The sequence below is a fragment of the Cryptomeria japonica genome, unplaced genomic scaffold, assembly GCF_030272615.1.
Source record: "Cryptomeria japonica unplaced genomic scaffold, Sugi_1.0 HiC_scaffold_389, whole genome shotgun sequence".
In the NCBI taxonomy this organism is placed as follows: domain Eukaryota; kingdom Viridiplantae; phylum Streptophyta; class Pinopsida; order Cupressales; family Cupressaceae; genus Cryptomeria; species Cryptomeria japonica.
The window spans coordinates 92,666-104,998 of NW_026729210.1; the positions used below are offsets into that span (position 1 = coordinate 92,666).

A 12,333-nucleotide genomic window follows, 5' to 3' on the forward strand; every position below is an offset into this window, starting at 1 on the left:
TTAGTCTTGTTATGCACCTATCTCTGTGATTGGAATCATCGTGGACAATCATGTTGTAAATGCTATGAGCTATAGTACAAGAGAGAATTTCAGAAAATCACATTTTAAGGCACATAAAACAATAGCTTGCAGAAATATATGTACATTTGCATACGTCATGGCGGTGTAAAAAGTATCAAGCAGTAGTTTCTATATTGCTATACCCATGGTAGAACTAAATTCTTTGAGACGTGGCAATGACAAATATGAAATATAGTAATAACATTGTAATAAGATGATAAAAAAAAAATCGATTCAATTGAGCAATTCATTAGAAACTGATAAAATAATTGAGTTTGGTATATAAAGAAATTAGGATGATAGGAATACAAGATATATGGATGTGTTTGGGAAAGTTAGCATTACCTTGAGGAGTAGTGCGTAGTGAATGAAGATCTTGTTGGAAATGGCAAACTTATTTTATACACTCTGCAATTTGCAATTGTATGTGCTTATCCTTGAAAAGATAGGTTCATAATGTCCAGCAACTAGATTTGTGTCATGGAAAAGAATTGATATTGGAAGATTTGTGTCATGGAAAAGAATTGATATTGGACCATGACATGCATCTTTATTGAAATGCAAATATCTTTTTTTGTGTTTCAAGGACCAAATGCATATGGGTATATTTAACCAACGTGCTAACTAGTGGACACAAAATGTGTCACCCCAAAGTCCAATTTCACCATCGGCATTGATTTCTGTTGCCAAAAGTCTCATTCTAAATAGATATGTATTTTTGTCATGTATATTATGCAAATCATATAGTATTGTTGGATGTAATTCATGTTTAAAAGACTTCAAAGCTACAGGACAACCTTCATGAAAAAAATGTAAGAAATGGTCCACAAGACCATTACGTAGTTCATTAGGTGTATATCTACAATGAAGCAAGACATGTATTGTGTCAAATAAGCAGTTACCAACTTTGTAGTTGAATGAATCAATTAAAAAACAATGTACCTTGTCTAAAGCCTCATCAATTGATATCATATTTTGTTGGTCATGTGATTTGTATGTTTCTACTATAGTTGGGTTGTGTGACGCATTTTGTTTGTTTGGACTAGTGTTTGCAAGCATTTTACTAAACTAGTTAACCAATCTAAGAAACTTTGTATTTGTAGTAGTGCCAACTTAGAAATATGGAATGTAGACAAAGAGGAAAGCAATTATGTTTGAAGAAATAAACAAGGAACAACTTTAAGAATTCATTACTCACCTTGAGCAGTAAGTGTGTGGAAACTAGAACATTTCCCTGCACAAAAGATAGCCTACAAAACAAAAGCACAATTATATTGTCAATCCATCTGGAAATATTTGCTTTTACTTTAAAATCAGAATTTCAAATCTTCCTCAAAATAATCCATATATAGTAGCAGAAATATAGCTCTTTTGAATAGGTTGAATGTGACAATCCAATCGAAGGAGATGAAAATGAGCAAGAAAGCCCACAGATTGATGCACAAAGAACAAAGCAATTAGGTTTGAAGAACTAAACAAGAAACAACTTTAAGAATTCATTACTCACCTTGAGCAATAAGTGTGTGGAAACTAGAACGTTGCCTTGTGCAAAAGATAGCCTGTAAAACAGAAGCACAATTACATTGTCAATTCATCTTAAAATATTTGTTTTTGCTTAAAAAACAGAATTCCAAATCTTCCCAGCTAACACAACAAATTTCTAAAATTCTTTTCAACAAACCTATTAAATTCAAAAAAACTTATAAAACAGTAAACACTAAATAGATAGAAGTATATGCATAAATTTAGTTATTTAAAACATCCTTTCAAGATATAAATATTAAAGATTAAATTAAAGAACTAGCTCTCATATTTGATTATGATCATGAAAAAAAAAATTATTTTTTATTAATTATCTTATATTTCTATTATACAATTACAACTCAAATCAACATTATAATTTTTTTAACTAAATAAATGCTTAAAAACACAACCATAATTCAATAATATTGATGTAAAACTATTGAAAGTTATAACTAAATAAATGCTTAAAAACACAACCATAATTCAATAATATTGAAGTAAAACTATTGAAAGTTAAATCAAAATAGTGTGACTTATTTATCATCCCAAATGTGTTTGTTAAAAATATTTAAGTATTATGTTACTTGAAATTTCCCTTTTTTTCCTTTGTCAAATGATTTAGATGCAAGGTTAGAATTTTATTCTACCAACCAAAGATTCAAGATGGGAAGAAAGGAAGACAAACCAAAGAATCAAGATGGGAAGAAAGGAAGACACTTATGGTATTGAGATCTTATTCGCAAGGAAATTCAAAAAGTTATAACTTGAACGTTCTTTTTTTATTAGAAATGCAGCTAACAGGAATACAGAGGAACTAGGATATCATAACCTAGGGAGATTGCAGACATGCAAGCATATATAAAACATCATATTATTCAAAATGATCCATATATAGCAGCAAAAGATGGATGAAGAGTAAGAGAGGATACCCCACCAATTTGGCAGGTAGGGAAAAGTGGTTCTTCTCAATATTACCTGTTTGAGTTTGATTAGGGATCATGGTTAGTGCATTTCATGAACTCAAATGTTTGCTTCTGTAATCCTTCTTTTGGAAGTTGTTTTTTCATAATGGTACTATTTAAGCTCAGTATTAGAGCATTCACTCCTTTCTAAAAATTTAGTTCATAATGAGCGAAATTCTGAACTTGATGATGGTTTGAATGATTGTTGCTTCTGTGATGTTAGGTCACCATTAAATTATGCAAAAATGTAATGAATTACTATTATATTAGACCTAAATCATCCAAATTTATCCAACATTTATCTCAAATGATTTCAAAAACTTGTTTCCATGATGATTGACTCAAAAACAAAAAAAAATGTTGCAGTCAAATTTCCACCAAAGCTTTGAATGCATAGAAATCCATCCCTGTCAAGTGCACAACTACTAAGATGAAGGCCTTGTAAGCTGATACCAATGTACATGAAGAAAGTGTTGAATAGGAGTGATAAATTAATCGATGTAGTAATCAGCATGGACAAATGGGTAATCTATGATCATGGATTAAGAGACTTAAGTTTTGCATCTATGGAAATTGTAATGAAACATTTGACTATTAAGTCAACCTTTTCTCTACGTTGTCTCAATTATTGTTAAAATACTTATAACCTCAAATGCAAGCTAGGATCTCAATAAAAGAAAAATAATCATTACAAGCACAATACTGGAATTTCAATACAATACAAAAATCTAATCATGATAACTTTTGCAAAAAAATGAGTGTTAAGATTTTTATGAATTCTTTTCAGAAGTTTGTAATTTTGATATATATATATAATTGAAAACATCAAAACAATTGTATTCATACCACTTTCTTTATCAGGTACTCCCAAATTTTTCAATAAAGAATAACATAAGTGATATTTATAAAAAAGATTTAAAGTTTTACTATGTAATACTTTTTCTGAAATATGAAATTATAAGAAAAGGAAAATAGTGATAAATTATTCTGAACTCATCCATCAGAAGAAATGTTTTGCTAAGAAGACAAAAAAACTATCTTTAAAATGAAAACACAGACTCCCCTAACCATTCTATAAACCTTCAGTAAATGTGTCATTGAGAGATGAGCAAACCGCGACAAGGCCAATCAGAACCCAGAATGCTAATTGTTTGACAAAATGCCTAAAAGAAATGTGGTCTTATGGAATGCCATGATAGCATGATATGCACATAATGCATACCTTGAAAACGCTATAGAAAATTTCAAGAAAATGCAATCGACAGGTGTAAAGCCAAATTGCACAACCTTTGCCACATCCTCCCTACCTCAGGGCACAGTGAACTGTTTGATAGAATGCCGCTAAGAAATGTTACTCGTAAACTGCGATGATTGTAGTATATGCACAGAATAGATTTATTTTAAAAAATCTGGAAAGGCATTCAGAAAATGACAAATGAATCATGTAAACTCAAAGACTCTGTAAAAGGATAAAAATGAACATCTGGACCTGTGAAGTTCCTGTCAATAAAAGAGTCTTATTTTCTTATGGTAATCTGCTGAGCCAATGTATAGAATACAATAAAGAGTAATTAAAATCCTAAATTCCTTAGAGGCATTCTCCTTGGGCATTTTATAAATTGAAAAACATAGCCAGCTAATGAAAATAAACCACCATTGCATATTGAATTTAATACACCTTCACCCTAAAAATTCAGATACTGTAATGTAGTCGATGACTAATTTGGCCAGGAGTTTGCTGCATAACCAGAGAAAGAGCCACCCGATTTTTGTTCTGGCCAAGGGTTTTCATAGAATTGAAGAAGAGGTCTTTCTTATCCTACCTACGCAACTGGGAAGAGGACGTGTGCTCGGTGTTGTTAATGTCCACTTGACAGAGGAGGAGAACCTTAGTCTCATGAAGTCCGCCTGGTCCATTCTGGATGTTCAACAATGGCTTTCTATAGAAACCCCGATTGGCAACCTTTCTCGACGAGTTATCCTCCCAACCGGACCATCCTTCAGTTAGGGCCTTCAGCGAGATCTCCTCGTGCCCCCGATTAGCAAGAAACGTGAGTTGATTCCCGGTAGTTGAGGATGGGAAACTATAGTTATCCATGGGGTGGAGCAAATACAAGTTGAACTCTATTGCTGTAAGTCAAGGGTGGCCATAGAGTCCTTTTGTTCTCTAATTGTTAGAAGAACTCTCTATAATTCTAGGAAAGGTGTTAACTTATCAACTCCAACCGGAAGCTAATCCCACAACTGGGAAGAGGACGTGTGCTCGGTGTTGTTAATGTCCACTTGACAGAGGAGGAGAACCTTAGTCTCATGAAGTCCGCCTGGTCCATTCTGGATGTTCAACAACGGCTTTCTATTTCACAGTTTCTATGTTCCTACGCCCTACATGGTTTTTTAAGATCCTGCATACATACAGGGTTTTGCAATGCTATTCTATAGTTAGCCCTTAAAGTTTATTCTTGGCAGAATAGCTGCGGAAGATTCAACAGAAGCCCTTTTTGTCAGATATTTTGGCTGTGACCCCTCTTTAATTTTGAGTTTCCCGGTTATCCACGCCGCCATGGAACTATTGCAGACTAGGATTAGTCTGCCCTCACAGGTTTGTTTGTCAGCAAATGGATGCAAGGTACAATGGACAAAATTGTGGTCAAAACAAACAAACTCAAGCAACACTGCGAATTTGGGTTATCAGAAAATAGAGAGAGAAATTGCAGAGAACATTAAATCAATCCCTTTCCCTCTCTACAATGTTGTCTCCAGAGTGCCTGATTACGGAAATGCTTTTAACCAAACCTTCTTTCTAGCAGCAAATACTAAAATGCACGGTAATCTTTTTTTAACCCTACAAAATTAATTTAAACCCCAGCAAAATTGTTTCAGCCAATGATATTTTTAGAAAAAAATAAAAATAATTTGAAAAATGATCAGATCAAATAAATCATGCTTAAAACTTTAACATTAGATTTTTTTTATTTGATTTGGCTAACAAAATGAATGACATGAAAACATTAGTTCCCTGCTTAAGACAGGAACTAAAAAGATCCTCAATTATTTACTTAAAACCATAAACTTATTCACTTATTAGAAATCAAACAAAAACATATTTTCAACTGATTTTCAAATCAAACGATTTTCACTTAGTCTCTTCGGGCTAAGATTGTTTATCGATAAACCCTAACAGAACATTATTGATCAACACTCAAAACGGAGACTATATTTAGCATATTTCAATGACAATGTATTTAGCAGATTTCAATGTCTCTGAACAGAGCCTGAGTATCAGGCTGCTTGGGCACTGTGACAGTGAGCACTCCATTTTCCATGCCAGCTTTAACCTCATCCACCTTCGCATTCTCAGGTAGTGTGAAACGCCTCAGGAACCTCCCTTTGAACCGTTCACAACGGAGATAATTCTTGCCCCCTTCTATGCTGCGTTCTCCGCTTATTTCCAGAATCCGACCGTCTACCACTCCTAATTTAACCGCTGCTTTATCCTCTCCTGCAATGAAACAGAGTCCGGCAAAAATTTCTTGAAGCAAAATCGAAATGAAAATGAAACCCCAAATAAATAAATACTTACCGGCAAGGTCGGCCTTAAAGACATGAGTATCCGCAGTTTCATTCCAATCTACAGGTGGAAATGTTGTAGTTTCTTTCCAAGACACGAAACTATCAGGCATTTTGTAACGAGGGTCAACGATTTTGGCGTAACTATTAGCCAAGTCGCTGCGGTTCATTTCGTAATAATTCGCGAAGTCGCTGCGGGTCATTTCGTTATAATTCACGAAGTCTCTGTGGATATCAGACATTTTCGCCAAATCAAGAGAAAAAACTTCTTCTAGCTTCACGCCTGACGTCTCTTGTTAGATCGGGCATGAAGAAAATGGCAGAATTGAAGCGTCTTATATATGTTTCTCAAATTTGTTTCAGAAGTTTCTCAAAGGACCAGATATTTGTAGCACGTTAGGGTAACCGTTATTGCTAAAACATTGTAACTTATTCAAACGATTGTAAAAATAAATTAATAATAATATACAATTTGTATAGCCATTTTATAATATATTATAATATTTTTAAATATACAGATTTACTCCATCCACTTTATAGAATAAAACTAGCAAAGTTATATTTTAAAAATTTATGTAGTGGTTATAGCATTCAGATTATCAACAAACATTGTTAATCAGTTAATAATAAATAACGGTCATAACTATCTTATATTTTATTATATATTTAAAAATATAGATTTGTATCATCCAATTTATATGACTAGAATTAATATATTTACATTTTAAAAAACCTATACAAAATAAAAATCATGTCATTGGGATATACCAACAAATATTGTGAGTGAATAACTAATATAACAATCTTATATTGTATAAATGGATGATCCCTCAATGCTTCCTATTTGGGAGGTCAAAAAAGCAATGCCCAATAGAAGTCATGAGATATTGATTTAGCAGCAAATATTGTTAGTAAAAATAATATACAACTAGCATAGTGATCTTATATTTGATTATAACATTTAAAAATATAGATTTACCCCACCCAATTTATGCTAACAAAGATAACATACTTATATTCTCAAAAAGTCTATATAAAATAACAATCATTGCATTGTGATTTCCTAACGAATATTGCTATTAAATAAATAATATACAGCTAGCATATCAATCTTATATTTTATTATAATATTTAAAAACATAGGTTTACTCTATCCAATTTACATGAGTACAACTTCCATGCTTATATTTTGAATAATCTATGTAAAATATAATTAATGACATTTTGATTTACCCAAAAATATTTTTAGATGAATTAATAATATACAACCTAGCTTGAATGCTTATATTTTAATAAAATTATGCAAAATAGTAGTCATGGCATTGTGATATATTGTTAATGGACCTAGCATACTTATATTTTAAAAAATTAATGTAAACTAAGAATCGTGACATTGTGACTTACCACCATATATTGTTTGTTAATAAATAGTATACAATTTGCATAGAGACCTTATATTTCATTATAACATTGAAAAATACAGATTTATCCACATCCTATTTAGAACTCACTATCATTCTTATATTTAAAAAAAATATGTAAAATAGGAGTTATGAAATTGTGATATACTAAGAAATATTATTAGTCAATAAATAATATAAAACTAGCATTACAACTTTATATTTTATTATAATATTTAAAAAAATATATTTCTCTCAATCTACTTTAGATGAGCCATGTTTATATTTTAAAAATCCATACAAAACAGTAGGCATGACATTAGGATTTACTAACAAAAATTGTTAGAAAATTAATAACATACAATTGACTAAGCTACCTTACATTTTATTATAATAGTTAAAATTATATTTACCTCCATCTCATTTACAAGAGCGAGTAAGAATTCATTGATTTTAAAGATCTATTTAAAATCAATGGAGAGATATCAATTTAAAGATAAGTTCTAAATTAAAATTAAAGAAGCTTATTTTTTATTTTCTTAATAATTTAAAATAAAAGCATATTACAGTTTTTCTTAGATACTAGCTTCTTTACACCTCTATTATGGTTTCGTCTTCTCTATAAGAGAGGAGAGATAGCAACGAGAGGGAAATAGGTATAAATCCTATAGCAGGAAAAGAGAGTGAGATAGAAAGAAATGGTGAGGGGAGGAAGGAGGGAGATAGTGAGAGAGAGGGAGAGAGGAAGATTTATGTAGATAAATAGAGCTAGGAAGGGAGGAAGGTAGGTGTATGTAGAGAGAGGGAGAAGGAAGATAGAGAGCAATAGAGATAAAGGTAAAATATATAAATGCAGATTGAACATGGAAGGGTGGGAGAGAGAGAAAGGGAGGGAGAGAGGTAGGGAGGGAGTCAAGGTGTGTATTTAGGAAAATAGTGGGAGGGGTTATAGAAAATTATAGAAAGGGAAGGATAAAAAGAGGTAGTGATGGGGAGAGAGAGGTGACATATTGATGAGAGAATGTGTGTGGGGTCGGTAGATAAGTGAAATATGTAAACTTTATGTAGATTTTCACTTCTAAGTTTAAATTATTAATATTCATGGGATTTTTATTCAATAAGGATTTTATAACTTTTTATAAGTTTATTTTGTTAATTTTTATTATATTTTATGACAATTTTTTAATATTTTTTGTCAACATGTTTACATTTTTTTTTATAGTTTTAATTTTTATTATTTTTATGTGAGTTTTTTAATATTTTGTTGTAATATATTTACCTTTCACACCTTTCTACTTATTAGTAATCATAAACAAATATTTTTATTTCTTTTAAATTTTTAAATTTATTGTAAAGTATACATGCATATTTGTTAACTTTATAATTTAAAAAAAAAATATTTCTCTTGCAAACAATTGGCTAATACTTTTTTCCTGTTATACACGGGTCAGCATAATATTTGTTAACTTTATAGAACTTGAGTTCATCCAACACTATTTAATTTTCTTTGAGTAATTAAATTAATCTTATACTCTAAAGTATCAAATTATGTTATTTATATAGGAATAAAATATTTTTTAATTTTATTACATGGATCTAAAACATTTTATCATATATAATATTTTATTTTAATTTATATATTATGCTTTCCTCTGTCCCAAAAATTAAAATTGAAGCATTCCTTAAATAAATATTAAATAGAATTATAATACTTTTTTAAAATTTAAAATTATAAATTATTTCCAAATAATAAGATAATACAATAATAAAAAAATACTATAATAATTAAAATTACAATATTATTAGTTCAAGGGGTTGAGCTTAACTGGCTAAAACACTGGGTTCTCACTGTGGAGACCCAAGTTCAACTCCCAATAGGGACATCTGAAGTGGAAATCTAAGTTGTGACTCTTGGCCTTCCATAGGATGGGGAAGGTAATCCAAAGATATGTAATGGGGATGGCCCCCTACTGTGTTATTAGACCATCTTATATTATATTTCTATTAATATTAAATTATTTTTAATATATCACATATTTTTATTATTATTATAATATTTTAAAATTAGTATAAAATTATTATTATTATTATTATATTACTACTTTAGAAAAAATTAAATATAAAAATATGTAAAAATATATCACTTATTCTTTAAAAAATATAGCTTTCCGAAGACATTTCATTTCAAGAGTAAATTAAAAACAAGGCAGGTACTAGCCACTATGTGGCACTTGTTTTTTATAATTATGGGTTTCTTCTTTAATGAATATTTTATAACTTTATTTTATTACAAATGGAGAATATCTAAAACACATAGAGATATTATAGTTTTAATTATTATTTTTAATGTCAGTTTTTAAATTTTTTTTTTGAACATGTTTACATTTTATAGTATTAATTTTTATTATTTTTATATGGGTTTTTGAAAAAAAATGTGTTTGTTAACACGTTCACATTTCACCCCTTTCTACCTTCACTTAATGTTGAAGAGTTATTTTATAACTAGTATATTTAATTTTGATCCTTATAGATTGAAGAGTTATATTGTTTACTTAAGACCTATTTTATATGTAGTATATTTACTTTAAAGTTGTTTTATTTAAATTTTTTTTTTTCACTCATGCGAGTGCCAGTAGGAAAGAGTGGAGGCGAGAAAACCTCTGGCCTTGCTCGGGACCATAGTCCAACATAATATACAATAGTTTCAGATTTTACTAACATATCATCACCCCAAGCCAGGGTGAGCAGGTGGAGGGTGTTTCTATTTTTCCCTCCCTTACAAGCCCTAAATTACAAATTTCAAATTTCAAATTTCAGTAATCATTTATCCCTCCACTTCCTGTGGCTTGGCTCTAAAGTTATTCTTTGATTGTATATATTATCCCTTAATTGCCCAAAGATATACCTGTTTGTCCTGCATGGTTAGTTTCTCAGACACTAGGCAAATTGTTAGTATCGTTCAGTTAATTATCTCAAATGAAATTTTATCTGTCAAGCTAGAAAATTTCCACAACAAAATATCCTATGAGACTTATCCTCACAGATCAAAAAAGATATATAAAATCTTATACTTAGTTAGGTTTCCAGTATCAAATATCTTAGGGCACCAATCATGATCATCTTTTGACCCATCCAAACAATGTATCTCCAGTTTACCAACTCTTGTTTTTGCTCCTGGATGCTATCCCTAGTAAAGGATAAGATCCAAGCTACAACAACAAGAGTAGGTAAATGTGATTTCGTCATTCCAACCTCCCCTTCCCTATAAATTTATAGCAGAGAGGATGACGGCATATATGATTATTCAAGGAAACATGATGATCCTTTGACCCATCCAAACAATGTATCTCTAGTTTACCAACTCTTGTTTTTGCTCTTGGATGCTATCCCTAGTGAAGGATAAGATCCAGGCTACAACAACAAGAGTAGGTAAATGTGATTTAGTCATTCCAACCTCCCCTTCCCTGTAAATTTATAGCAAAGAGAATGATGAAGTTATATGATTATTCAAGGCTGGATATAACCATTGTACTGACCCCGAATTTTGCATGTTTGCCACTTATAAGCCATAGTCTTAAGATATGACAGAAGGATATCAAAATATAGAAATCTTTAGCAAATGGCACTTGAGTACTATAGCCAGTGTTTAATGTTTTAAAATAAGCCAATATTACCCATCCTGATATGATTTCCACCATTATGAATAAATACCAATAAATGCATGCATCGAGATGCTAGAAAATATCTAGAGTATATATTCAAAATACTAGTTATCAAAACAGAATGCTAATATATTTTCCCTTATGTATGTCTATATAAACAAATATTCCATCATGCCTATTTAGTCTTAGTAACTTTTTAGAAATTACAATTTCATCAAACTAATTTAATGTCCTGCATGCTGCTTGAGTTTGTTTTTAAGATTCGCTACTAATTAATATCTTCACCACAGTCTCTGTTAGCTAAAGATTTAACCCTATTTTTCTAGAAATAGTAATCTACTTGGATCACCAATATAATCCAGACATTTAGTGACATTATTATCCCATACAAAATTAACTCTGTTTTACTATCAAAAAAGGTCCCATGCACTCACCAAGGGCCGAGCCCACTCACTCCAACCCAGAAGGTGTGGTAGATTTTGGAGGGTGTCGTACATGAAATAAATAGAGCAAAAAGTTGACATTTCTATTAATTGCCTCAATCCTCTCCCTGGTGAAGGACTCACCATTTGTGGAGATGATAGGGAGTCTTGGGACCGGCCTATTGTTTCGAATGAGATTATCAGAGTTTCGCAGCCTTGCGATAGTCCATTCGCTATCAATGTTGACTAAAACCCACTCTATACCACCTAAGATAGAGGCAATGAAGACCTCTTTACACAGAGCACCTGTATCCTCATGATTTTTGGAGGATGTAACCATCACAGCAAGAAACATGGCGGCCACATCCATGTTAGCTCTGGTTCTGTCTGAATTTGTGAGAAAGTATGGGCCCAAGATGTTCTCAACTGCATCAATCACTAAGGTATGGGGAAGTCACATGATGCACTTGAGATGGTCTCTAGTAATAGCCCCTTCAAAAGCCATTTACCTCTTCAAACTACATAATTTGGTTGGGGTATCCATCACCTGTTATTTCTCAATTCTAGGACTATGTTGGATTACAGAGCTTTTTAATTTAACCTAAAGCTTGGTTTAATAGTCGAATGGGTTAATGATGTGAAAGTTCTGAGTTTACTCATTCATTCTAAATACATGTGAGTTGTAGCCCACTTTGGATGAATCTTATTGGTTAAGAAATAGTGCATATCCTTAAAT

General features: G+C 31.3%; 1 protein-coding gene across 1 annotated transcript; it reads right to left on the reverse strand.

The window, feature by feature from the left end:
* Positions 1-5,738: 5,738 nt before the first annotated feature.
* On the reverse strand, positions 5,739-6,367 carry LOC131871280 (18.1 kDa class I heat shock protein-like). Its single transcript, XM_059215939.1, has 2 exons — positions 6,127-6,367; positions 5,739-6,045 (listed from the first exon to the last, which is right to left on the reverse strand). Exons 1-2 carry the CDS (start codon positions 6,353-6,355, stop codon positions 5,789-5,791), a joined length of 486 nt encoding a protein of 161 aa, XP_059071922.1. The 5' UTR covers positions 6,356-6,367; the 3' UTR covers positions 5,739-5,788.
* Between the last annotated feature and the right edge of the window lie 5,966 nt (positions 6,368-12,333).